The 22,853-nt window shown below is 42.4% G+C and overlaps 4 protein-coding genes across 4 annotated transcripts in view; 2 read left to right on the top strand and 2 right to left on the bottom strand.

Annotated features, from left to right (window-relative positions):
- Positions 1–1,101: 1,101 nt before the first annotated feature.
- Positions 1,102–4,082, bottom strand: si:dkey-109l4.3 (uncharacterized protein LOC559137 homolog). Its single transcript, XM_060926790.1, has 4 exons — positions 3,752–4,082; positions 2,823–3,014; positions 2,136–2,218; positions 1,102–1,541 (listed from the first exon to the last, which is right to left on the bottom strand). The coding sequence occupies exons 1-4, from the start codon at positions 3,933–3,935 to the stop codon at positions 1,503–1,505; spliced, it is 498 nt and encodes a 165-aa protein (XP_060782773.1). The 5' UTR covers positions 3,936–4,082; the 3' UTR covers positions 1,102–1,502.
- Positions 4,083–4,360: 278 nt separating this feature from the next.
- On the top strand, positions 4,361–6,300 carry tomm5 (translocase of outer mitochondrial membrane 5 homolog (yeast)). Its single transcript, XM_060926789.1, has 2 exons — positions 4,361–4,565; positions 5,888–6,300. The coding sequence occupies exons 1-2, from the start codon at positions 4,442–4,444 to the stop codon at positions 5,920–5,922; spliced, it is 159 nt and encodes a 52-aa protein (XP_060782772.1). The 5' UTR covers positions 4,361–4,441; the 3' UTR covers positions 5,923–6,300.
- A 725-nt stretch (positions 6,301–7,025) lies between these two features.
- Positions 7,026–22,167, bottom strand: grhpra (glyoxylate reductase/hydroxypyruvate reductase a). The gene is made up of 9 exons (XM_060927223.1): positions 21,975–22,167; positions 15,375–15,505; positions 14,822–14,894; positions 13,460–13,576; positions 13,275–13,363; positions 12,406–12,507; positions 11,109–11,244; positions 10,441–10,571; positions 7,026–7,373 (listed from the first exon to the last, which is right to left on the bottom strand). Exons 1-9 carry the CDS (start codon positions 22,049–22,051, stop codon positions 7,252–7,254), a joined length of 978 nt encoding a protein of 325 aa, XP_060783206.1. The 5' UTR covers positions 22,052–22,167; the 3' UTR covers positions 7,026–7,251.
- The window catches only part of si:ch211-203d1.3 (protein phosphatase Slingshot homolog 3), a 39,529-nt gene continuing 32,106 nt past the window's right edge, over positions 15,431–22,853 (top strand). The window contains exons 1-2 of the mRNA XM_060927222.1: positions 15,431–15,530; positions 15,665–15,788. Coding sequence (XP_060783205.1) covers positions 15,747–15,788 — 42 coding nt within the window. The 5' untranslated portion in view covers positions 15,431–15,530; positions 15,665–15,746. The remainder of the gene's footprint in view (positions 15,531–15,664; positions 15,789–22,853) is intronic.

Here is a 22,853-nt window from a genome sequence, read left to right as displayed (position 1 = left end):
GGACGTCACCAGCCCGCTGACTGATCTCACTAAAAAGGGGGCACCAGATCCGGTCCAGTGGATGGAGCAATGCCAGCGGGCTTTTTCTGAGGTGAAGGCTGCACTGTGTGGGGGGGGCCACTGTTACACTCCCCTGACTTTTCTCTCCCCTTTATGTTACAGACGGATGTGTCGGACAGAGGGCTGGGGGCTGTTTTGTCTCAGGAGGTGGAGGGGGAGGACCGCCCTGTGCTGTATATCAGTAGGAAGCTGTCGGTGCGTGAGGGGCGCTACAGCACTATTGAGAAGGAGTGCCTGGCAATCAAGTGGGCCGTCCTCGCCCTCCGTTACTACCTGCTGGGACGCCCTTTCACCCTCTGTTCGGACCACGCACCCCTCCAGTGACTCCACCGCATGAAGGATGCCAACGCGCGGATCACCCGTTGGTATCTGGCACTCCAACCCTTTAACTTCAAGGTGATCCACAGGCCGGGGGCGCAGATGGCCATGGCGGACTTCCTCTCCCATCGGGGGGGGGGGGGGGGGGGGTGTGTGTGTGTGTCGGCTGCAGGCCGGACAGCCACCCGGCCTGAGTCGGGCAGTGGGGGTATGTGGCAGCGGGGGCGTGGTCAAGCATCGGTCTGTGACCGGAGGGCGGAGTCAGGGAAGGTAAGTGGCAGAATCACTACACCTGATGTTGATTAACGTGTGTTTGTGTCTTCCCAGTGACCACGCCCTATTTAAGAAGAGAGCGAGATCAGAGGAGAGCTCTCTCCCGAACCAGACACCAGATGTGTGTGTGCGAGTGTCTGTCTATGTGTTTTTGGAGAGACCACTGAAAAGTGTGAAAAATAAAAAGGTTTACGAAACTTAGTTCTGTCTTGCCGTCTTCTGTGCTCCTCCCACTCTTACGAACTGCCACAACATCTATTAAATTACTGATTTATAACTAAATAAATTATGCTGTAAAGAGCAAAATGTGGATAAAAGTATCGAGATGATTCATAAAAATTAGTGATAAAAAATGATTCACCTTGACACAGATGCAAAATTTGTGTTCATACTTTTTTTTAATTAAAAATACAAAATAAACAAAAGTTAAAAAAAGAACATGGACACAGAGGTCAGATATAAACAATAATACAGTAAAAAAAAAACAAGGTTCATGTTGCAGATAATAAACATGAATATATGATTAATATAAGTACAAGGGGAAGAAAGTGGAACTGCAAAAGTTTTGGCCCCCTCTGCGTACTTCTAGTCTTTTGGTGTGTTTGTGGTCCGACTCCAGGAACATGTGGGCATGAATAACGTGAGATGATTCAATTCAATCTCCAGGAAAATGCACTTTATTCTATAATCCACATAAACAACACTGACTTCTCTAAAATACTGGCACGTACTTATAAAAAAACTACAAGATCAGAACCAGAAAAACAACAAATGTGATTCTGTCCGATATTTGGAGCTGCTAAAAATGAAATGTCAATTTGGAGACGTGTGTGTGTGTGTGTGTGTCCTCTTTACAAACACTCAAGAGAGCTCAGGACGTCCTGGAATACCTGCAGGGACACAGAAAAGAGCAACAATTTTGCAAATATAGCACTTTATACCAGAATAGGGGCCAGGCAATATGATACAACATCGACATCATGATATAATTTATCACAATACGCTTTTCTGAAATATCACCACTGTCATGATATCTTAAAGCACTCAAAAAACGTTTTATACCAATTACAAAAAAAAAAAAATCTTTAAATTTGTAATGTTAAAATTTTTTTTACAGATTTTTTTTTTTATTTCTGTCCTGTTAATTTTTTCAAAAATATTTTAAATAAAATACTGAAATTTAAAAATCATTTGTATTTCTACACATTAAAGATCATCAAATTCAGCTTTTTAGAGCAAACCTATCCTGTATATCCTGATACATATTGCGTATCATAAAAAATTATTGTGATATATGATATATTTGATAACATCGCCCACCTTTATATCACAATATAAAATGAAAGAACTGTAATGTATTGAACATCGTGATATCGCTATTATTTTTGCCCATTTTTTATTTCATGCTTCATAAAACTCTCCACAATCATCAAACCGTCTGAGATGTGTTCAAATCATCGTACGCTTTTCTCCACTTCACTTACATCACCGTTTGTGAAGAAGTAGGACAGGGCGATGAAGAGCTTCTTATCCTCTTTACTGTATCTCCAGCAGTGAAGAGCCTGACCTGTGTGTCATCAAAACAACAAGGAAATCTCTCGTTCATCTCACAGAGCACAAAAACGGTTTCAGCTAGGGCGAGCATCATGGGTACATCGCATGTTGATGTTCTCACTCATTACAAGACGTTTGGTGGACTTTTCCTTCACAGATACATAGAGATTCATCCATCCATCCATTATCTGTAGCTGCTTATCCTGTTCTACAGGGTCGCAGGCGGGCTGGAGCCTATCCCAGCTGACCATGTGCGAGAGGCAGGGTACACCCTGGACAAGTCACCAAGTCATCGCAGGGCTGACACACAACCATTCACACTCACATTCACACCTACGGTCAATTTAGAGTCACCAGTTAACCTAACCTGCATGTCTTTGGACTGTGGGGGAAACCGGAGAACCCGGAGGAAACCCATGCGGACACGGGGAGAACATGCAAACTCCGCACAGAAAGGACCTCGCTGGTCGTGAACCCAGAACCTTCTTGCTGTGAGGCAACAGTGATAACCACTACACCACCGTGCCGCCCCATAGAAATTCATTTCCTCTTATATTAGTAATAACAGATTAGGTAATAAATAAGTTAATCTCCTTGTTAGTATTTGATGCCTTTACCTTGCACTCTTTGCCGGAAACCTCCGGTTTCATCGCCGATGCAGAAGCAGCCGTGCTCGAAGCTGATCTGTTCGTATTTGTGCATGTTGGCGAGTACGATGCCACGTACAGGAAGGTACAGAGTGCTTCCGTTCGCCTCCCAACTCTCGGAGTAATACACACCTCTGTGGCCGTCAAGCTGCACAAAATGGCCTACACACCAGACAGAAGTGAGGAGAAGGTGGAGATGAGCATGCTCAGGAGATTAAAGACACTGCCCATCTGCATACGTTCTTCTCTCTCATCTTAATTTTTTTTTCCCCAATAAAACTTTTTGAGACTTCTGATGGATTTGGTCAGTTTTAAAGGTCTTTATCTGTCGGAAACGGTATGACAGTGATGCAGTGGGTCATGATCCAGCCTCCCAGCTCCGGGGTCTGAGATTCCATCCTGTGGAGCTTCACATGTTCTCGTCATATCTGTATGGAGTCCTTCTCCAGGTTCTCTGGTTTCCTGTAATAAATTGTGTGTGTGTGTGTGTGTGGGTCTGAGATGAACCGACATCCCGATGAACATGCATTCCTGCAACAGACTCTGGGTTCACTGCTGAAAATGAATAAAGGAATGATTAAACCAGACAAGACGTGTGATATTCATTGCAGAAAATAAGGAAATGTCTGAAGACGAATCCTCAGTGTCTTGAACCGAAGATAAAATGATGAGATCAGATTTATAAACATGGATTAATTCCTCATGGGGAAATTAAAGTGTTAGAGCAGCATGATCGTAAGAATACAATGTGTGAGAAGGTAGTATAATGCTGTCTATGATACTGCATATCTGTGACGGTGTTGGTTGAGCAGAAGTTTCTCCAGACTTCCACAAAACCCTGCTGGATCAGAGTGGAGGATGAGTGGTTTTCAGTGTCTGCAGGACTGATGAGCACTTACTGTGATTTTTGGCTGTTTCTTTAACAGGAAAAGCAGCTGCACAGTCACTTCTCTCTCCAGTCATGTTTGGAAAGTCAGGTCTTTTGCGTTTTGGGGGTAAATGTCCTGCACATGATGGACCATGACGCCATTCCTGCACATGTGTGTGTGTGTTACTGGAGGAGTGTGCACCACAGAGCTCCATGTTCACACCTGCACATCAATCAGTGCAAGATCATTTGAGAATGTTGTAACGCTGTAAGATAGAATTTCATTAAATATTAACTAAAAAGCACTTTTTTTCCCCTTTCAAAATCAAAGTTGAACCTCGATACAGCTCCTGCCTGATTCTACTGCCTGTTTAATATTTCCATTTGTGTACGTTTGTTGAATTCCACAGTGTCGTGGTTAAATAAATTAAATACATTAAAATAGCTAATTCAATGAGCAATTTATGGAAGATTAAAAAAATCGGGCAGAGTGTTATATATATATATATATATATATATATATATATATATATATATATATATATATATTTTTTTTTTTTTAGATCAGGCATATATGTGAACATCAAAACCGAGGGTCCTAATGGTCCTACAGGTTACCCTAAACTGCGCATGCGCACTGCAAACCCGGAAGGCGTGGAGACAGGCACTGGTGATCGCTGCCTGGAAATTTAAGGATAAAATTAGAACATTTTGAGATTCAATGATGTTTAAACTCGAAGGTTTAGGACCCAAATTAGACCCGGAGGAGATGAAGAGGAAAATGAGGGAGGATGTGATCTCATCCGTGAGAAATTTCCTCATTTATGTTGCTCTTCTGAGAGTCAGTAAGTGTCCAAGTGTCAAGGTTGTGTGCCATTCAGAATAATAATAATAATAATACCTGTGCATTACTATTGAAACATGTGCAGTAAATTTATATATATATATATATATATATATATATATATAATTTCCAAACCTCAGCACTATGATTTGGTTTTGATTTTTCTGCAACAAAATCCTGCCTCTGCCCCCCCTCCACACACACATATTTCTAACATTTCAGTTAAATTCTGTTTGCAGCAGCATAATAGATTCATGAACACCAGCCATTTTGTTTTAAATGACCTTATCCATAATTGTTGCATCTTAAAGAATCAAAAAGTGTCCTCAAAACTGATCAGTTTTAGAATGTCAGAGTCCATTTACACTAAGAAGAAGCCTTTATTTGTCACATGCACACTGAGATTCATCCTCTGCATTTAAAATGCATATCCTGGACCAATTTCATCTCCTCTCATTATCTGTAGCTGCTTTATCCTGTTCTACAGGGTTGCAGGCGAGCTGGATCCTATCTCAGCTGACTACGGGCGAAAGGCGGGGTTCACCCTGGACAAGTCGCCAGGTCATCACAGGACTGACACATAGACAACCATTCACACTCACATTCACACCTACGCTCAATTTAGAGTCACCAGTTAACCTAACCTGCATGTCTTTGGACTGTGGGGGAAACCGGAGCACCCGGAGGAAACCCACGCGGACACGGGGAGAACATGCAAACTCCGCACAGAAAGGCCCTCGCCGGCCACGGGGCTCGAACCCGGACCTTCTTGCTGTGAGGTGACAGTGCTAACCACTACACCACCGTGCCGCCACATCTTCAGCCACTATTTGTAGTACTTGTTGATGAGATAAATTTCTGTCTCACCTTTCACAATCCCAAGGTCTCCTTACAGGAGGGAGGAGGAAAACCACTAAGTAGAGAAAAGAAATGTTCATGGAAGTGACGATTCTTCAACTGAGATTTGAAAGTAGACCCCACCCCATCTAGGAAAGTCTGATGCATGGGACAGGAAGTAAATTGTTACTCGAAGACCTCAGTGAGCGAGACCTTAGTGTGTTGGGGGTCAGTAGTTCCCTCAGGAAGATCAGAGCTAGATTATACAGGGCTTTGAAAGAGACCAGCGGGGTTTTAAATGTGAACCGGGAGCCGGTGTTGCTGAGGGAGAGAGGATGAGGGTGATGTGAGCAGAGCATTTAGTACGAGTTAGAACTGCAGGAAGACCTATGAAGAGTGAATTACAGGAATCTAAACGAGACGTAATGAAAGCATGAATCGGAGTTTTGTTAGTCAGAATGTTGATCACAGTTCCTTCTGTTTCAGCTCCGTACGTGTTGAAGAAGTTGGACAGCATATGAGGATGTAGATTCTGCTCTCAATCTGCACCTGGACTCATGGAACATCGTTGTGCTTCACCAGTTTGCAGCTCGATCCTGCATCATTGCTGTCGCCATGACAACCACACTGCATTTTTATTTTTTGTTTCCTGGATGAAGCTGAACGTACTTTAATTTAGCCCTGCGTGTTTGCGCATTAGTCGTCGTGTCCAGGGCAGTTGGTCAGTACAGATGTGACACGACGCGACGCAATGCACTGCTGTGTGTTGATCATGTGACCTGGACTAAACAATAAAACTAATGTATTTAACTCGTTTGTTTGAAAATGAATCAGTGTGAATAAATTTCAATGTTGGTCCATCAGTGTGTGGATGTTCAGCATTGAGTTGGTCTTCTTAAGGGATTTGTCTCCCTTTTTCTTTTAGAAGTGTTTTTAAAAAGTTAATTAAATGTGCACTCGTTTGCATACCAGCATTACTTTCCCTTTTTTTTTTTAAAGTGAGGTTTTGAACTTTAAAAAAAAAAAAAGGTAAATAGATTATACACTTATTTTAAAGCACATTTTGCAATAAATCACTCAATCTAAACAGCAATATCACTCAAATCCGCCCAAAAAAATCCCAATGTGGGGGAAAAATTAAATTGCAAAAATCAGAGCATACAGAGATCTCATCTCATTATCTGTAGCCGCTTTATCCTGTTCTACAGGGTCGCAGGCAAGCTGGATCCTATCCCAGCTGACTACGGGCGAAAGGCGGGGTACACCCTGGACAAGTCGCCAGGTCATCACAGGACTGACACATAGACAACCATTCACACTCACATTCACACCTACGCTCAATTTAGAGTCACCAGTTAACCTAACCTGCATGTCTTTGGACTGTGGGGGAAACCGGAGCACCCGGAGGAAACCCACGCGGACACGGGGAGAACATGCAAACTCCATACAGAAAGGCCCTCGCCGGCCACGGGGCTCAAACCCGGACCTTCTTGCTGTGAGGCGACAGCGCTAACCACTACACCACCGTGCCACCCACGTACAGAGATGTAGATGTGAATAAATTTTAGTAACTAAATGCAATAATTAAAATATCCACTTTGTGTAAAAATAAAATACAACTCTGTAATTTGCTGCATTGTTTATTTAGCGATCCAGTCTGACAAACTTTATTACTTTACACTGAATATTAATCGTGGTAACATTTATTGGTGTCGTTTTGGTCACATTAAGTTCTTTGTGAAGTAGTAAATAAAGTCATGCGTCTAAAATCGCTCGATCCTACAGGACTACAATGTTCTTCTGAGGGTTTAGAGGAGTCTTGATTTCCCATCATGCACCACTGGGAGGCGTTACAGCTTCAGTTCACTGGGCATGGCGTCTCCGGTCAGACCGCACAGCAGGTTACGGGCCGAGAGGTCGGCCATGACGCCTCGCGTAGAGAACGTGGCGCTGCCGATGTGAGGGAGAACCACTGCACAGAGAGAGAGATTCTTATAAACAGTAGATTATTACAGGAGTAAATACTTGTTTCATCTCAATTACGTTTATTTTTACAAAGAATTATTGTAACAGAAAATGCTATGAAGAACACTGATGCAAGATTTCAGGAGTTGTCTCAAATTTGAAACTGTTTCAAAGATGGTGATGAAGAAAAATAGTTTTTAAAGCTTTTCTGAATCATTTAGAAAATTTACAAAGTCAAATTTCCCAGCGTGCAGTGTTCAGGGATGAGAATTTTCCGCCGATTGGCGGATTTCTGACTTTTTCAGACCAAAATGATCGTTTTTGAGATCGATGTAAATCCGTTGAGAATTTTTTTTTTTTTTTTGGGGGGGGGGGTATGATTAACGATCTGTGGTCACCTTATAACGCAGACATCCCAAGTCTCCCGGAAGTTCTGGGAGTCTCCTGCATATTGATAGAAGCGAGCAAGAGCGTGCGCGCGCAACATTAAGCTCTGCATCACGCATCTTAGAATGTGCACGCGCGAGGGAGACTGTGTGCAGTGTTACCAGATACTGCTGACGTTTTCCAGCCCAAAATATGTTCAAAACCCGCCAAAATGCACTTAAAACCACCCAATCTAGCAACACTGCCTGTGTGCCTGTTCATGTAGCGCATGCCAGACAAAGAGCATCTTGATTGGGTTACTCAGCAAAATAAGCCAATCAGCTTTCAGTGTGGGCGGGCTTTTATCCCTTTTCTCGAGGACCGGAGTTTTCAGTTGAGTCAGTGCAGCCTACAGGACCGGCATGGCAGAGAGAGAGCGCGCGCCCCAAAAAATATATATCAATTACACGTCATATATAAGTGTAGCCTGGCTAACGTGACTTCAAAGCTCTACGAGCTATTGGTCTGGCCAAGATATTCAGCCCAACCTTTTCCCAGAGCCCGTGGTTGACCCGCCTCCCTGAAATGCCTCAGTTTGCTACTGGTCGAAGCCAGAAAAGGCTGTGACGAAGCTTAAACCAATCACATCACTCTTTCCTCTGACGTATGTGACACGACGATAGGATTCTCGCTGAGCCCCATTGATTTGGCTACTAGCGGGGCTAACTGGTAGATTAAACTCTTACCGAAGCCGGTCGGGAGCAAGGCGAAAACGTCCTTCCTTTCAATAAATACCTCCAGGGCTGCTCTTTGCTCCGTTTTCAATGAGAACTTCCCGTTGAATGCTTTCAATACTGCATGAGTCTGTAAACAATCTATGGCTTCCGGTCGCAGTTCTACTACGTCAGTGCCTTGAACACGCCTCTACCCAGGGCCGTTGGAGATGTTCAAAGTTGATTGGTTCCCGATTTTTCGGGAGCTTGGAAGAGCTGTAGATAGCTTGCCTGGCCAGACTAAGCTCGCAACAGGCCCTCATGTTGCGTCACGCTTAGGATGGGCGGGCCCAGGCTAATATAAGTGTGTATCTTTTATAAATGGGGTTAGCTTATCTAATGTAGCATGTTGAGGAGAATCATAGTATCATATCTATATTTCTGATGAAATTTTAAGTATGATAGCATGTATAACTCTCCTACTTATTGCTCATTTCATAGGGGGACGGGGGAAAAATTGCTGGCATGTGCCGCGCGGGAGCGTCTGCCCAAATTTTTTAGGCCGAGATGAACTTATAGTTTTTGATTTAAAAAAAAATTTCCAATATGTAATGCCCATTGTACTACATGCCTGTTCTTTAATTCAAAATCACCATCTCGATCTTCAAATTGACCGTATGGTATCTGTATTACATTACACAACATCCTGTCCAGATAAAACCTAGTTAGTACACACAGCAGTTGAAAGGGAAGTGATGAGTGATGTTGAATGTTGCCTGCTTAATATGCAAGACCTCCTGCTACCATGAGAACATCAGAAGAAAGCTTCAGAGAATTATATGATAGAACTTTTTTCTGGTTTGCACTTCATTGTAAAGGATTAGAGTATTCAAAGACATGAATAGCTAAAATGCAGAAATATAATACTGTAGAGCTCGTTTATATTAAAAGGTGCATTGATTTTTTGAAATCATCAAATGTGAATTGATTAAAAACAAGTCTCTTGTACCATATTAATCATTTTCACCTGGGAGTCCACCAAGAAGGGGAATTTATTTCCAAATAAATTGCAAATTTTTGCTGATAAAATTAATGGTTTTGGGGTAAAAAAAAAAAAAAAGCCAAAAATCATTAGCCCCATGGGCCCCGCCCGGTTTTTTCAGACTTTTAAAATATTTTTCATTCTCATCCCTGATTTATGGGTCTATTGTTCCAAAACCTAAAAGGCTGCACTGAACATGCTGAAAAAGTCAAACAAGGTGGGATATGATATTTAAGAAAGAACACTTGTCATGATACAAAAGTTTCAGTTGATGGCATGTTGAATTGGGATATCAACTTCGAGAAAAATACATATATTTCATTGCTAAAATTAATGGGTTTTGGGTGTTTAAATCGCCAAAATCCATCAGCTTCGCCCCCTGGTCCCTCACCGAGACGTTGCCCCTGGACCCCACTGGGGACCTGTGGGCCGGCCCCCCCCGCTACTTTTCAGATTTTTTTCTCAACATGCACTCTCATCCTTGAGTGTTCTAAAATATATACTTACTACAAAGATGAACAAAATATAAAATAAATAAAAATGAGTGAGAAGTTCTATATTTGGGAGTGAGTGATAATCAATTATAATAAAATGCTTTAAATGAAATATAAATAAGGATGGTGATATCTTTAAGGGTCTCTGAATCATTTAAAGGTATTTATCGAGCCAAATTAGCCCATTATTAATTTATTCAGAAAAATGCAAATGATTAACAGTAATATTGTAGTAATACAAACTAAATATATATTTAAAATGATTAATAAAATGTGAAAGAAATAAAAATGTCTGTTGAGAAGAATCGTGATGAAGAACTGAGATGTTTGGAGTGCTGAATGAAAGCAAAGGAAGATGTTTTAATGATACGTTTTTTAAAATAGAATAAATAAAGAGCATGTTCGTTTCAGAAAAAATGAAAAACCTTAATAAAGTAAGTGTAATAAAGTGATCCTGACCGCAGTTGTTGAGGCGGAGCAGTGGATGATCGGTGGGCAGCGGCTCAGGCGTCGTCACATCGAGTCCCGCTGCAGCGATTTGACCGCTGGTGAGAGCTTCCAGCAGATCCTCCTGGTTTACGATTGCACCTCTACAGGTAGGAATAATAATAATAATAATAATAATAATAATATCCATTACATTACCACTTTAAATTTATTACATTTTTGTATTATTAAATTACTTTGGGAAAATAATTTGAGATTCTTTTCATAAAGAAAATCTTACTGTAAATTTAGTGACAGGGATGTATTATTGTGTCATAAAATAAAGCAGCCAATCAGAATCTAATATGCAAATGAATGGCATGCAATCCAGATTTGCTATGGAAGGGGTGGGGCTTGGTTCTGATTTTATATTTAATTCTATATAACTAGGTTTAATGATGATGCTAAAAGTGTTGGAAGGTGAAACACCGTGTCAATCAATTTACCGTTTCATACAAAAAAAAAAAGTGTGGGGTCATTAAAATTTCACCGAATTACAAAAGAACAGAAAACTCGTTCAGTCCAAACTCACTTTTAAAGTCAGAGGCTGAAAAACAGTGAAGTATTTCTTTAACATGAGCCTTTAGGTTTCATTTCATATTGATGGCTAAAGGGTGCCAAAACTTTTGTGATCACCCGACCTGCTGGTGTTGATGAAGACTGCATTGTTCTTCATTTTGCTGAAAAAGGCTTTATTACACAGCTCCTTTGTGTCAGGGGTCAAACAGCACGAAACCACCACGAAGTCACTCTCATGCAGGAGCGTGTCCAACGGCACTGGGAGAGAGACAGGGAGGGAGAGAGGGAGCGAGTGCATGAGAGAGGGAGGGAGAGATATGGAAGTGAGAAAGAAGAGGAGAGAGGGGGAGAGAGAAAGAGAGAGATATGGGAGGGAGGAGGAGAGAGAGAGAGAGAGGGAGGGATGGAGAGGAGATGGGAGGGAGGGGGGAGAGAAAGGGAGGGAGGACAAAAAGGGAGGGAGGGAAGGTGAGAGGGAAAGCAGTCAGACCAAACAGTTCTCGGGACTCATTGAGAGGATCCACCCCCTGAGGATCCTCACCTTCAGGGGCTTTTTTTCTATTTGCATTCACACCGTCAGTAGGAAAACCGAAGTGACGTAAACAGGACAACGGTTGCTATAGCGACGACACTAGATTTGTTTGTTTGCATATGAACGTGCGCCTTGTCCCCAGTGTTCTTGTGAAAACAGCAAACTATCAGCATTAGGACTTAAACTTGTATCTTATTGTGCGTCATGTTTCGGTCACATGTTTCCATAGAAACGGATTCTTTTACTTTATTTTATTAAAGCGTGAACCCATGATGGAAAATAGTTGGTGACTGGTTAAAATCCGTTGCCCTACATGTGAGTGTGGATTGTTATTTTAGAACAGGTTCTCTTATGCAAGAGCTACAAACACCCACGGACGAGCACACGGGTTATTTTCACTTGCACGTGTTAAGATTGCGTTGCATTTCCTCTGTCGCGTATACACTCAACAATAAAGCCTGGACTTCACCGTCACTCCATTTGTCCATCTTTTTTTTCCCCCCATTTTTTAATGCTAATATTAACAGTTGTTGTTTTACACAGATTTCTATAAATTGTGCTCGTCAGTGCTGCACTGCCTCATGTTTGACTCCTCACTGTGTGCTTACATCACTCACGGTTCCTCTTGTGCTGAAAGAGAACCTACTCTGAAGTAGGAGCTAAAAGGTCCCTCAAAATGGCGTTCTAAGTACTACAATCCTTCTCAGCTCCTGGAGTGCAGACACAAGAAAAGGGGAACTTCCTCCAACAGTTCTAAGAACTCTGAAAAAGTTCCTCCGGTCTGAAAGTGCTTATTGACTCTTGCTTCATTTCCTCCAACGGTCTGACTTTCTAATTCTCTTTATTTTTTCCATCTTCCCTCTTTCAGAACTCTCATTATTTCTCACCATGTTCTCCATCCACCTCTGAAGCCTGGGGTTTGGGCTGCCGTCCGGAATAAAGCAGACGTTTAACACCGAACGGCTTCAGCCTCCGTGCGATGGCCAAACCTACAAACACACGACTCACACTTTAACCTCAGGACGTTAAAGATCCTGCTGCGTACAAAAATAATCCACATCGCAACAACCACAAAACCAAAACGGTTTTGAACATTTGATATACATTTAAAGTTACTGTGAATGCCAAAAATATTGGCACCCCGCAAAGGTTGTTCGTTCAAGCCTTTCACTTAAACAGTTAGATTAAATACTTTACTTTCCCCTTGAATGTTATTAGAAGAATCAATTTTCATTTTTAATAAGATTCTCAAACGCATTTTCAAGTTATTTTAATGAATGATGTCGAAAATGTTTCACTTTTACAAATAAGCCAATCTCTGAATATTAATTATAAGGTGCTAATACTTTTGAAAGATAGTGTCTGAAGGGAAAAAATAAATAAATAAATGCACGAATTAATAAAACTTTAAAATTGCACCACTGAGCATTCACTGTGTATTAATTGTAGGGTGCTAATATTTTTGAATGCACAGGAAAATAATATACTACATCATTATATGTATTTTCAAGCTATATTATTACAGAATAATGTACAATAAATGTATATTATATGATTATAAAGCACACCCCCATGTTTAATATTATATATATATTTCTCAATAAAGGGTGCCAATATTTTTGTTGACTGTAATGCTGTACTTAAATTCGGTCAGTTGTGATAAGAGATGGTGCTGTTATGCTTCTGAATAGGGGTTAACTGTGTGAGTAGTAGTGTTAGTGTGTGTGTGTGTATGTGTGTGTGTGTGTGTGTGTACCTATCCGTCCCAGGCCGATCACCCCGACCGTACTGCCAGAGAGACCGTAACCACACAACCACAGAGGCTTCCACGATTTCCAGCCTCCACTGACATCAACAAAACATCCCACAGTTCATTCTTCAGTGACTCGGTTTATTAATTACTGTTTCATTTTCATTATTAATCCGTGACCTGTGACTGACCTTTTGACCTCCTGAATGCCCTCAGGTAAACGACGAGCTGTAGCCAACAACAGAGCAACACTCAACTCAGCCGTAGCATCTGTTAGTACATCAGGGGTGTAGCCGACCCTTATACCTCTGAGAGAGAGAGAGAGAGAGAGAGAGAGAGAACAAGAGAAAAACGAGAGAATGAGAAAAAACGAGAGAATGAGAGTGTGAGAGAGAACATGAGAAAAAATGAGAGAACGAGAAAAAAACGAGAGAGAGAATGAGATTGTGAGAGAACGAGAGAAAAACGAGTGTGTGAGAGAACGAGAGAAAAACAAGAGAGAATGAGAGAGAGAGAACGAGAGAAAAAATGAGAATGAGAAAAAATGAGAGAGAGAATGAGACTGTGTGAGAGAATGAGAGTATGAGAGAGAACAAAAGAAAAATGAGAGTGTGAGAGAATGAGAGAAAAAAATGAGAGAATGAGATTGTGTGAGAGAACGAGAGAAAAAGCGAGAGAGACAGAGAGAATGAGTGAAACAACGAGAGAAAAAACGAGAGAGAGAATGAGTGAAACAGAACGAGAGAAAAAAAACGAATGAGTATGAGTGAGAGAGAACAAGAGAAAAAACGAGAGAGAATGAGTGAAACAGAACGAGAGAAAAAACAAGAGAAAGAATGAGTGTGAGAGAACGAGAGAAAAAATATGAGAGAGAGAAAAAACGAGAGTGTGTGTGAAAGAATGAGAGAGAGAGAGAGAATAGGGAGATAAAGACAGAGTGAAGGGGCGGCACGGTGGTGTAGTGGTTAGCGCTGTCGCCTCACAGCAAGAAGGTCCGGGTTCGAGCCCCGGGGCCGGCGAGGGCCTTTCTGTGCGGAGTTTGCATGTTCTCCCCGTGTCCGCGTGGGTTTCCTCCGGGTGCTCCGGTTTCCCCCACAGTCCAAAGACATGCAGGTTAGGTTAACTGGTGACTCTAAATTGAGCGTAGGTGTGAATGTGAGTGTGAATGGTTGTCTGTGTCTATGTGCAGCCCTGTGATGACCTGGCGACTTGTCCAGGGTGAACCCCGCCTTTCACCCGTAGTCAGCTGGGATAGGCTCCAGCTCGCCTGCGACCCTGTAGAACAGGATAAAGCGGCTACAGATAATGAGATGAGATGAGAGAGTGAAAAGCAAAGCAATTGAAACAGATCAACTAAGAAAGAGACATTTTTTGTTTGGTTGAGTTTTTTTGTTCTTGGTTTTTTTTTCGACAGCTGGAGCGGCCACGCCTATACGAGTGGAAATCGGATCTGTCACAAAAGGGCTGAGTATTACTTTAGGTCCCGCCTCCTTTCTTTCTATCATCCAATCACAAAGATTTCTTACGTGAATGTTTTCTAGAACGTTCCTCACCGTTTCTTGATCTCCTCGATGGCAAGGTGGTCAAAGCCCACAGACATCGTACTGATCACCTTCAGGTTGGGTCCTGACACACACACACACACACACACACACACACCATAAGTGTCTGACTTGTTTTGTGAACATTCTGCAACATTCAATGTAACTACAAACGGATAAAAAAAAAAAGTGTCATTCTTTAACATAAAAAAAAAACCCTGAGACATGCTGTGACAGGAAAATAATCAACTTCATGGTGGTGACTCATCATTATAACATCACCCCATTGATTATTTTCCTATCACAGCATAACATGGCAGTCTTTTTCTTCTTTTAGATAATACAGAAGTGTGACAGGGCCACGATGCAGGCTTGGCATGTTACAGCAGCGTTTTTCACAAAACGCTTCCTGTTTCAGCAGAACGATGGTTTGAGTTTACTGTAAACACTGCATTAAATGAGGAAGCATCTTCGACATGTTTCACTCCACACTGTCTAACTTCCTCATTCCTCATTCCTCGAGATGGTGTTGAAGGTCAGATCATCTCGTCCAGCACATACACACCGGCTGCATCGAGAACCTCAACATCGATCTGATCTGAGAGCACACACAGGAGGCCATGAGCTCCTTCCACCTTCTTCAGCAGCTCCACACGTGGAATAGGTTCATCTGAGTCCCACAGCGACACGTCACACCTGAGGCACAACAGACAACACCACTGTATGAGAAAGACGCAAAATTACACAACTATTGCTATTAGTATTATTACAAATTAAAGAATTATAATATAAAGGACTGTTATTGCAACTGGATCCGGAATACTTTTTTTTTTCTCCCCTCTCTGCAACATTCAGGTATGACTACGCCCCTCTAAGCCCCACCTCCCAGAAGTCTGAAGCTGGAAGTGATGCAGAAAAAAATTAAAACTGTCTACAGATGAAAATTTACCATGAAAAAAGATCAACAATGTCACTAAAAGTGAGTATATAAAGATTTTGGGTTTAATTACAGAAAGAATTTTGTGTAACAGAAATATACGAGCTATGCTTATACTAGTGATCATTTCCTAGTTATATTATACTTTTTGTGCCGATTTGTATAGCGTGGTTGGCGGAGTATTTCTGTACCAATAAGAAATGCATCCCTCGTGGGGATAACCATTACAGATCAGGGCATGTAGTCAACTGCCGCTATTCACAGGGAGAGCTGTCAGCACTCGGAAGGGCTCGTATGAGGAACAAAACTTATCAAGCCTACTGCTGACGTAATATGAGCGACTCTGACTAGACAGTTTGGTTGTAGTCCGTCTCTGACAGGTTAGGCCACACCAATTTAATTAGTTTGTTCTCGGATATTTTCAGGAAAAATATGAAGCGAGCGAGCGAAATAAAAATATGCTCTGATGATAAAATTAGCGGTGGAAATAGAGGGCTTTCATAATAGAGAAACAAAACAAAGACAATACATTATTGTTACACATTTCATATGGCTCTTTTAACAGCTTATCTTATTTCCACCCAGATGCATTAAGGATAATTGAAAATAAAAGTCTGAAACAACAGTCTTGTGACGAATAGCATTAGAACGACAAGATCGCGCTGTTTCACCAGATATGCGTACGGTAGCCTATGTGACTGAAACTCCGCGATCGATTTAACCGAGATGAATATTCATCAACGTGCCCTCTTGAATTTCGACACACCTGTCAAAGATTTTACGCTTCTGTTCGCTGAATATCCTAACAATCTCAAACACAGGCTTTGCAGGATTCCCCTCCACAGGCATGTTTCTCCCACAAGTCTTTATCTGAAGTGAAAGGGGCGATTTGATTGGTTTTCGACGTCACGTGACCTCAATCTGCAGTCTTCAGAATTTTTTTTTTCCATTTTGCATTTTCTTCAAGCGGCGATTCCAAGAACCAACTAATCGAATTGGTGTGGCCTTAGGCGCAATTTCGATCTTTTAAAAGACAGCGAAATTTCACCTGATACTTTCACAGTTAGTAGATAATCCAAACATATTGTTAGGATTTAAAGCCATGATTTAAGTTAGTTTTATAGCTACAGAACGTGATTTAGGATTGTTAGATTTAACCAGTCTCTCCAGTGTTGAATTTGAAATGATTGAATGTTAGCTTTAATGTTAAAGCTAATGTAAAGCTGCATTAAGTGATTTAAGTTAGTTTTATAGTTTTAGAATGCAGAATGTAATTTAGGATTGTTAAGACTTTATGATTTTAATATTTAGCTTCTTAGATCCTTTGTTGACTGTTCCTGTGTGGCTTCCTGTAAAGGTTACTGTGACCTTCTTCCAGTGGAGAAGACACTTCTTTGCTAAGACTAAACATAGTAGAATTGTCGTAAAAACATCTCGCGCTTTGACGTGCGTAAATGTTGAGTTGCTGAGCTGTTAAAAAAATATCCGTTGATATGAAATATATATACACAGGATTGCTTATGATTGATCCAAGGTTTCACTTATATTGATGGAATTAAGATGTGATTTGCTGACTTAGCACAAGATATCAACACATTCACATACGCACACACAACACACACACACACACATCCTACCCCCACCCCTCTACACACACACACACCCTACCCCCACCCCTCTACACACACACACACCCTACCCCCACCCCTCTACACACACACACACACATTCATACACACACATTCGTGCATACACACACACACGACAGACACAACAGACAAACACAGCTGCCTTTTAGAGAGATAAACAGACATTTGTTATGATTATAATTTGTTATAAAAGGTTTTTTTGAATGCTGTATCTTTGGTGAAAAAGCTGTGAATAAACGGCCACTCTTTTTCTGGTCTGTTTTTTTCGCGGTGTTTTTTTTCGCCCCAGAATTCTGCAGGTGGCACGAGGGCACTGGTCTCGAGAAGTTGACCGTTCCAGCTGGGGGAACCTTTACACATATACAACATGTTTTTTGGGGGTGTACAAGTTCCATGTCATAACTTTGTGGGATTTTCAGTAGTACTGTCTGGTTCTCGGCAGAGCATTTTTTAAGAATTTTCCACTAGGAGACCAACTGGTCTGGGCAATACAATCACAGACCCCAGAGTCCATGCGGCTGCACCACTGCAGCATATTCTGTGATGCAAAGTGATTCACCAATCACCATCCAGACAAACCCACTACAGTGACTACACAGCTATCAAGAGCAATTACCAAGCACAAATGTTATGTCAAAGACACTCAAAGATAGGCCAAGTTTACATTAGACCGTATCTGTCTCGTTTTCTTCGCGGATGCACTGTCTGTTTACATTAAAACGCCTGGAAACGGGAATCCGCCAGCGTCCACGTATTCAATCCAGATCGTGTCAGCTCCGGTGCTGTGTAAACATTGAGAATACGCGGATATGCTGTGCTGAGCTCTAGCTGGCATCGTCATTGGACAACGTCACTGTGACATCCACCTTCCTGATTCGCTGGCGTTGGTCATGTGACGCGACTGCTGAAAAACGGCGCGGACTTCCGCCTTGTATCACCTTTCATTAAAGAGTATAAAAGTATGAAAATACTGTAAATACTGATGCAAATACTGCCCATTGTGTAGTTATGATTGTCTTTAGGCTTGCCATCCTTCCACTTGCAAGTGGTAAGTGATATGCGCTGGGATCACACACACAGCGGCTCAGTCCCGAATCACTGCTCGTGCGCTTCACTCGCGCGCTCTGTGAGCTGCGCAGGGCCGGAGTGCGCACCCTCCAGAGGGCACTCGCTGTTCAGGGTGGAGTGATTTGGAGCGCAGGATGCCTGCGGAGCCGAGCGTATCCGTGTATTGGTATTGCTGTGTGCACGCAAATCGTGTATTGGTGTTGCTGTGTGCACGCTAATCGTTTTAAAAACGTTAATCTGATGATCCGCTGATACGGTCTAATGTAAACATGGGCCTACACAGTAATGACATCGGATTCTGACATCAGCCATCTCAGTAACCAAATTTTAGTTTTGTTTTTCTTCACCAACATGATCTTGTGTGTATATCTTATAACATAGGTCTTCGTTTTCCTTGTTAAATGTATACTTACATGGTACTTGGTTAATTAATTGCAAGTGATTGAACCAAATGATAAGACATCTCTCTAGCCGCTTTATCCTGTCCTACAGGGTCGCAGGAAAGCTGGAGCCTATCCCAGCTGACTACGGGCGAAAGGCGGGGTACACCCTGGACAAGTCGCCAGGTCATCACAGGGCTGACACATAGACACAGACAACCATTCACACTCACATTCACACCTACGCTCAATTTAGAGTCACCAGTTAACCTAACCTGCATGTCTTTGGACTGTGGGGGAAACCGGAGCACCTGGAGGAAACCCACGCGGACACGGGGAGAACATGCAAACTCCACACAGAAAGGCCCTCGCCGGCCCCGGGGCTCGAACCCAGGACCTTCTTGCTGTGAGGCGACAGCGCTAACCACTACACCACCGTGCCGCCATGATAAGACATAACTTGGTTTAAAATTTGGTCTCCCAGTGAAGCTGAGGCGAGGTGGCCAAGTGGTTAGACCGCTTGACCGCCAAGCGAACGGTCCCCGGTTTGAGCCTCGCCTCAGACAGTGATCTGGGGCTCGCCTCCTGTCCACCCAGCAATGAATGGGGACCTGGTGGAAACACTGGGGAAGTTAAAAGGCGGCGAGGAAAGGAACTGGCCACCCTACCTCACCATGCCGACGGCCTAGACAGAGTGTGCTCTCTAATGCCCCTTTTCCACCAAAGCAGTTCCAGGGCTGGTTCGGAGCCAGTGCTTAGTTTGGAACCGGGTTTTCTGTTTCCACTGACAAAGAACTGGCTCTGGGGCCAGAAAAACCGGTTCCAGGCTAGCACCAACTCTCTGCTGGACCAAAGGAAAGAACCGCTTACGTCAGCGGGGGGGCGGAGTTGTTAAGACCGACAACAATAACAAGACCGCGAAAGATCGCCATTTTTAAGCGACGAGAAGCAGCAGCTGTACAAACGTGAAGTCATCCATTATTGTTGTTGTTGCTGCTGCTGCTTCTTCTCCTCCGTGTTGTTGTTGCTTCGATGTTCGCGCCAAGGTTTATGCAAACGCAGCAACGTAACTGACGTATACAGCAACGTAATGACGTAGCTCCCCTTAGCACCGCGAGCTATGGAAAAGCAAACTGGTTCTCAGCTGGCTCGCAAGTTGAACGAGTTGTGAACCAGCACCAGCACTGGAACCAGCCCTGGAACTGATTTGGTGGGAAAGGGGCATAACAGGCACTCCCCAACGTACGTACGAAAAAACGTATATGGGACTCTTTGACTTTTGAGTGAAGCTGGTTTGGCATTGACTAGGAGACCAAATCTGGCCACTGGGAGACCATTGCCCCTTTTCCACCAAAGCAGTTCCAGGGCTGGTTCGGGGCCAGTGCTTAGTTTGGAACCGGGTTTTCTGTTTCCACTGACAAAGAACTGGCTCTGGGGCCAGAAAAACCGGTTCCAGGCTAGCACCAACTCTCTGCTGGGCCAGAGGAAAGAACCGCTTACGTCAGCGGGGGGGCGGAGTTGTTAAGACCAACAACAATAACAAGACCGCAAAAGATCACCATTTTTAAGCGACGAGAAGCAGCAGCTGTACAAACGCGAAGTCATCCATTATTATTATTGTTGTTATTATTGTTGTTGTTGCTGCTGCTTCTTCCGTGTTGTTTTTGCTTCGATATTCGCGCCAAGGTTTATGCAAACGTAGCGACGTAACTGACATATACAGCGACGTAATGACGTGGCTTCCCTTAGCACCGCGAGCTATGGAAAAGCAAACTGGTTCTCAGCTGGCTCGCAAGTTGAACGAGTTGTGAACCAGCACCGGCCCCGAACCTATGGAATCAATTTTGTGCCAAAATGTTCATACAATACTTTTGAAATATCAAACGAAAACGACAAATCAAAATACAAAAAGTCAATTTTTTTAGACTGGCAAACAAATTATTCGTGTAATCGTGCAAAATATCAGTCTATTACTCTTCAGAAACCTTTTATTTTTGTTCCGCGTCTTTCTCAGTTTTGTTTGATGTGATTTATTTTGGTTGCGATTCCAGCTTTCTCGTTTGCGCTCCCTGACTTTTTGCTCGCAGTTTTGGCACAAACTTCACATGTGGGCGGGCTGTCCAGGAATGCATTCCCATTGGCTAACTTGTGTTTGACTGACAGCAATGCTCAGCCATTCCCTACTCGGATTCTGGCGGACTGTTTGACGAGTGACCGATCCATTGACGGTAAACAAGGATCGAGTGGACTTCAGTGGCGACTATGATACTAAATTAATTCAACAAAGTGTAAATTCAATATCATAGTCGCCACTGAAGTCCACTCCATCCTTGTTTACCGTCAATGGATCGGTCACTCGTCAAACAGTCCGCCAGAATCCGAGTAGGGAATGGCTGAGCGTTGCTGTCAGTCAAACACAAGTTAGCCAATGGGAATGCATTCCTGGACAGCCCGCCCACACGGGAAGTTTGTGCCAAAACTGCGAGCAAAAAGTCAGGGAGTGCAAACGAGAAAGCTGGAATCGCAACCAAAATGAATCACGTCAAACAAAACTGAGAAAGACGTGGAACAAAAAAGGTTTCTGAAGAGTAATAGACTGATATTTTGCACGATTACACGAATAATTTGTTTGCCAGTCTAAAAAAATTGACTTTTTTTGTATTTTGATTTGTTGTTTTTGTTTGATATTTCAAAAGTATTGTATGAACATTTTAGCACAAAATTGATTCCATACGAACCAGCCCTGGAACTGATTTGGTGGGAAAGGGGTGCATTTGGTCTCCCTATGTTAAAAATTGCTCTGGTCGGCTGAGGAACGCTACCACTAGGAGCGCTGTGTTTCACTTTCCCTCCCGAGAGCTGGAAGAGGCCTGAAAACCGGTTCCCGCTGTGACGTCACGCACTCAGGGCTGGCTCAGTTCGAATCCCAACCTTGCAGTCGGTTTTAACTCTCAAAATATCTGTTTTATTCCCATTTATGCAGCATACAAGAGTCAAGGATGTTGATCCTATCCACTCAGAAATGTGTTTAAAAATAAAGGCTCTGCGTATCTGCTTTAAACTGTTTAAACTTTAGATCGCATGCCCTTCTGAGAGTCAGAGTCGTGAGGAAGTGAAAGAAACTTGCTCACGCGGCGGCTGTCTGCAGCAGCTTTATTCCCTCCTGAGGGAGGCGTCTGGTCACAAATGCCTTCATCAGCTGAGTCATCAGGACACAGAGAGAGAGAGAGAGACACACACACACCAAGCCCTGTCTGTCTGCGGAAGCACAAACTCCTCTCTCTCTCTCTCAAACCGAATCAAGTGACCAGGGGACCGCATTCACTGTAACACCGGATCACATAACACTTCCGGTGAACTAAAGAAGGAAAGAGAGTGGGTCAGAGTTGACTTCCTTTACTTTCCCAATGAATTGTGATTACAGTTAGGGGTCATCCATAATTTATCATTATCATGAGTCTACAAAGAGTAGATTTTTGAGCAAAAATCTACTCTTTTTTTTTTAGGTTTTTGTTGCGATTACATTGCGGGAGGAAGTGAAAGTTGCGAGGAATTGTTGCGATTTTCTCTTTTTGTGATTAAAATTGAGTGATGTGTTAAATATTAATTTATTACTGAAAAACTATTGATTAAAAAAACAAAGACACTGAGAAATGGTCCTATAAACAACTTTACCAATATAAAAGATTACCAGGACTACAAAAATGCAGAAAAATAGGCTTTACTTATCCAAATGCACCTGTTGGTTCAAAAGTTAAAGTGCAGAGAACCTCACAGCACAACATGAAGTTCCCTTAAAATATAATATAAATGCCTCAGCTTTCATGTAAGAAAAAAAAACTATTAATACTAGTACTGTGTGCAGGCAGTCTCTCCTGAAGACTAAATTAAACAATAATTATAAACTAATAAAATAAATGGCTCAGGCTTCATAGAAGTAAAAAAACAATTTGAACAGAATCTCACAGTATGATGCTGAAGCTGCCTAAACAATGGAAAATAAAATACCA

Source organism: Neoarius graeffei, chromosome 8 (assembly GCF_027579695.1).
Source record: "Neoarius graeffei isolate fNeoGra1 chromosome 8, fNeoGra1.pri, whole genome shotgun sequence".
NCBI lineage: Eukaryota > Metazoa > Chordata > Actinopteri > Siluriformes > Ariidae > Neoarius > Neoarius graeffei.
The sequence above is the reverse complement of the archived record's forward strand: the minus strand, read 5'-3'. Positions and strand labels throughout refer to the sequence as shown.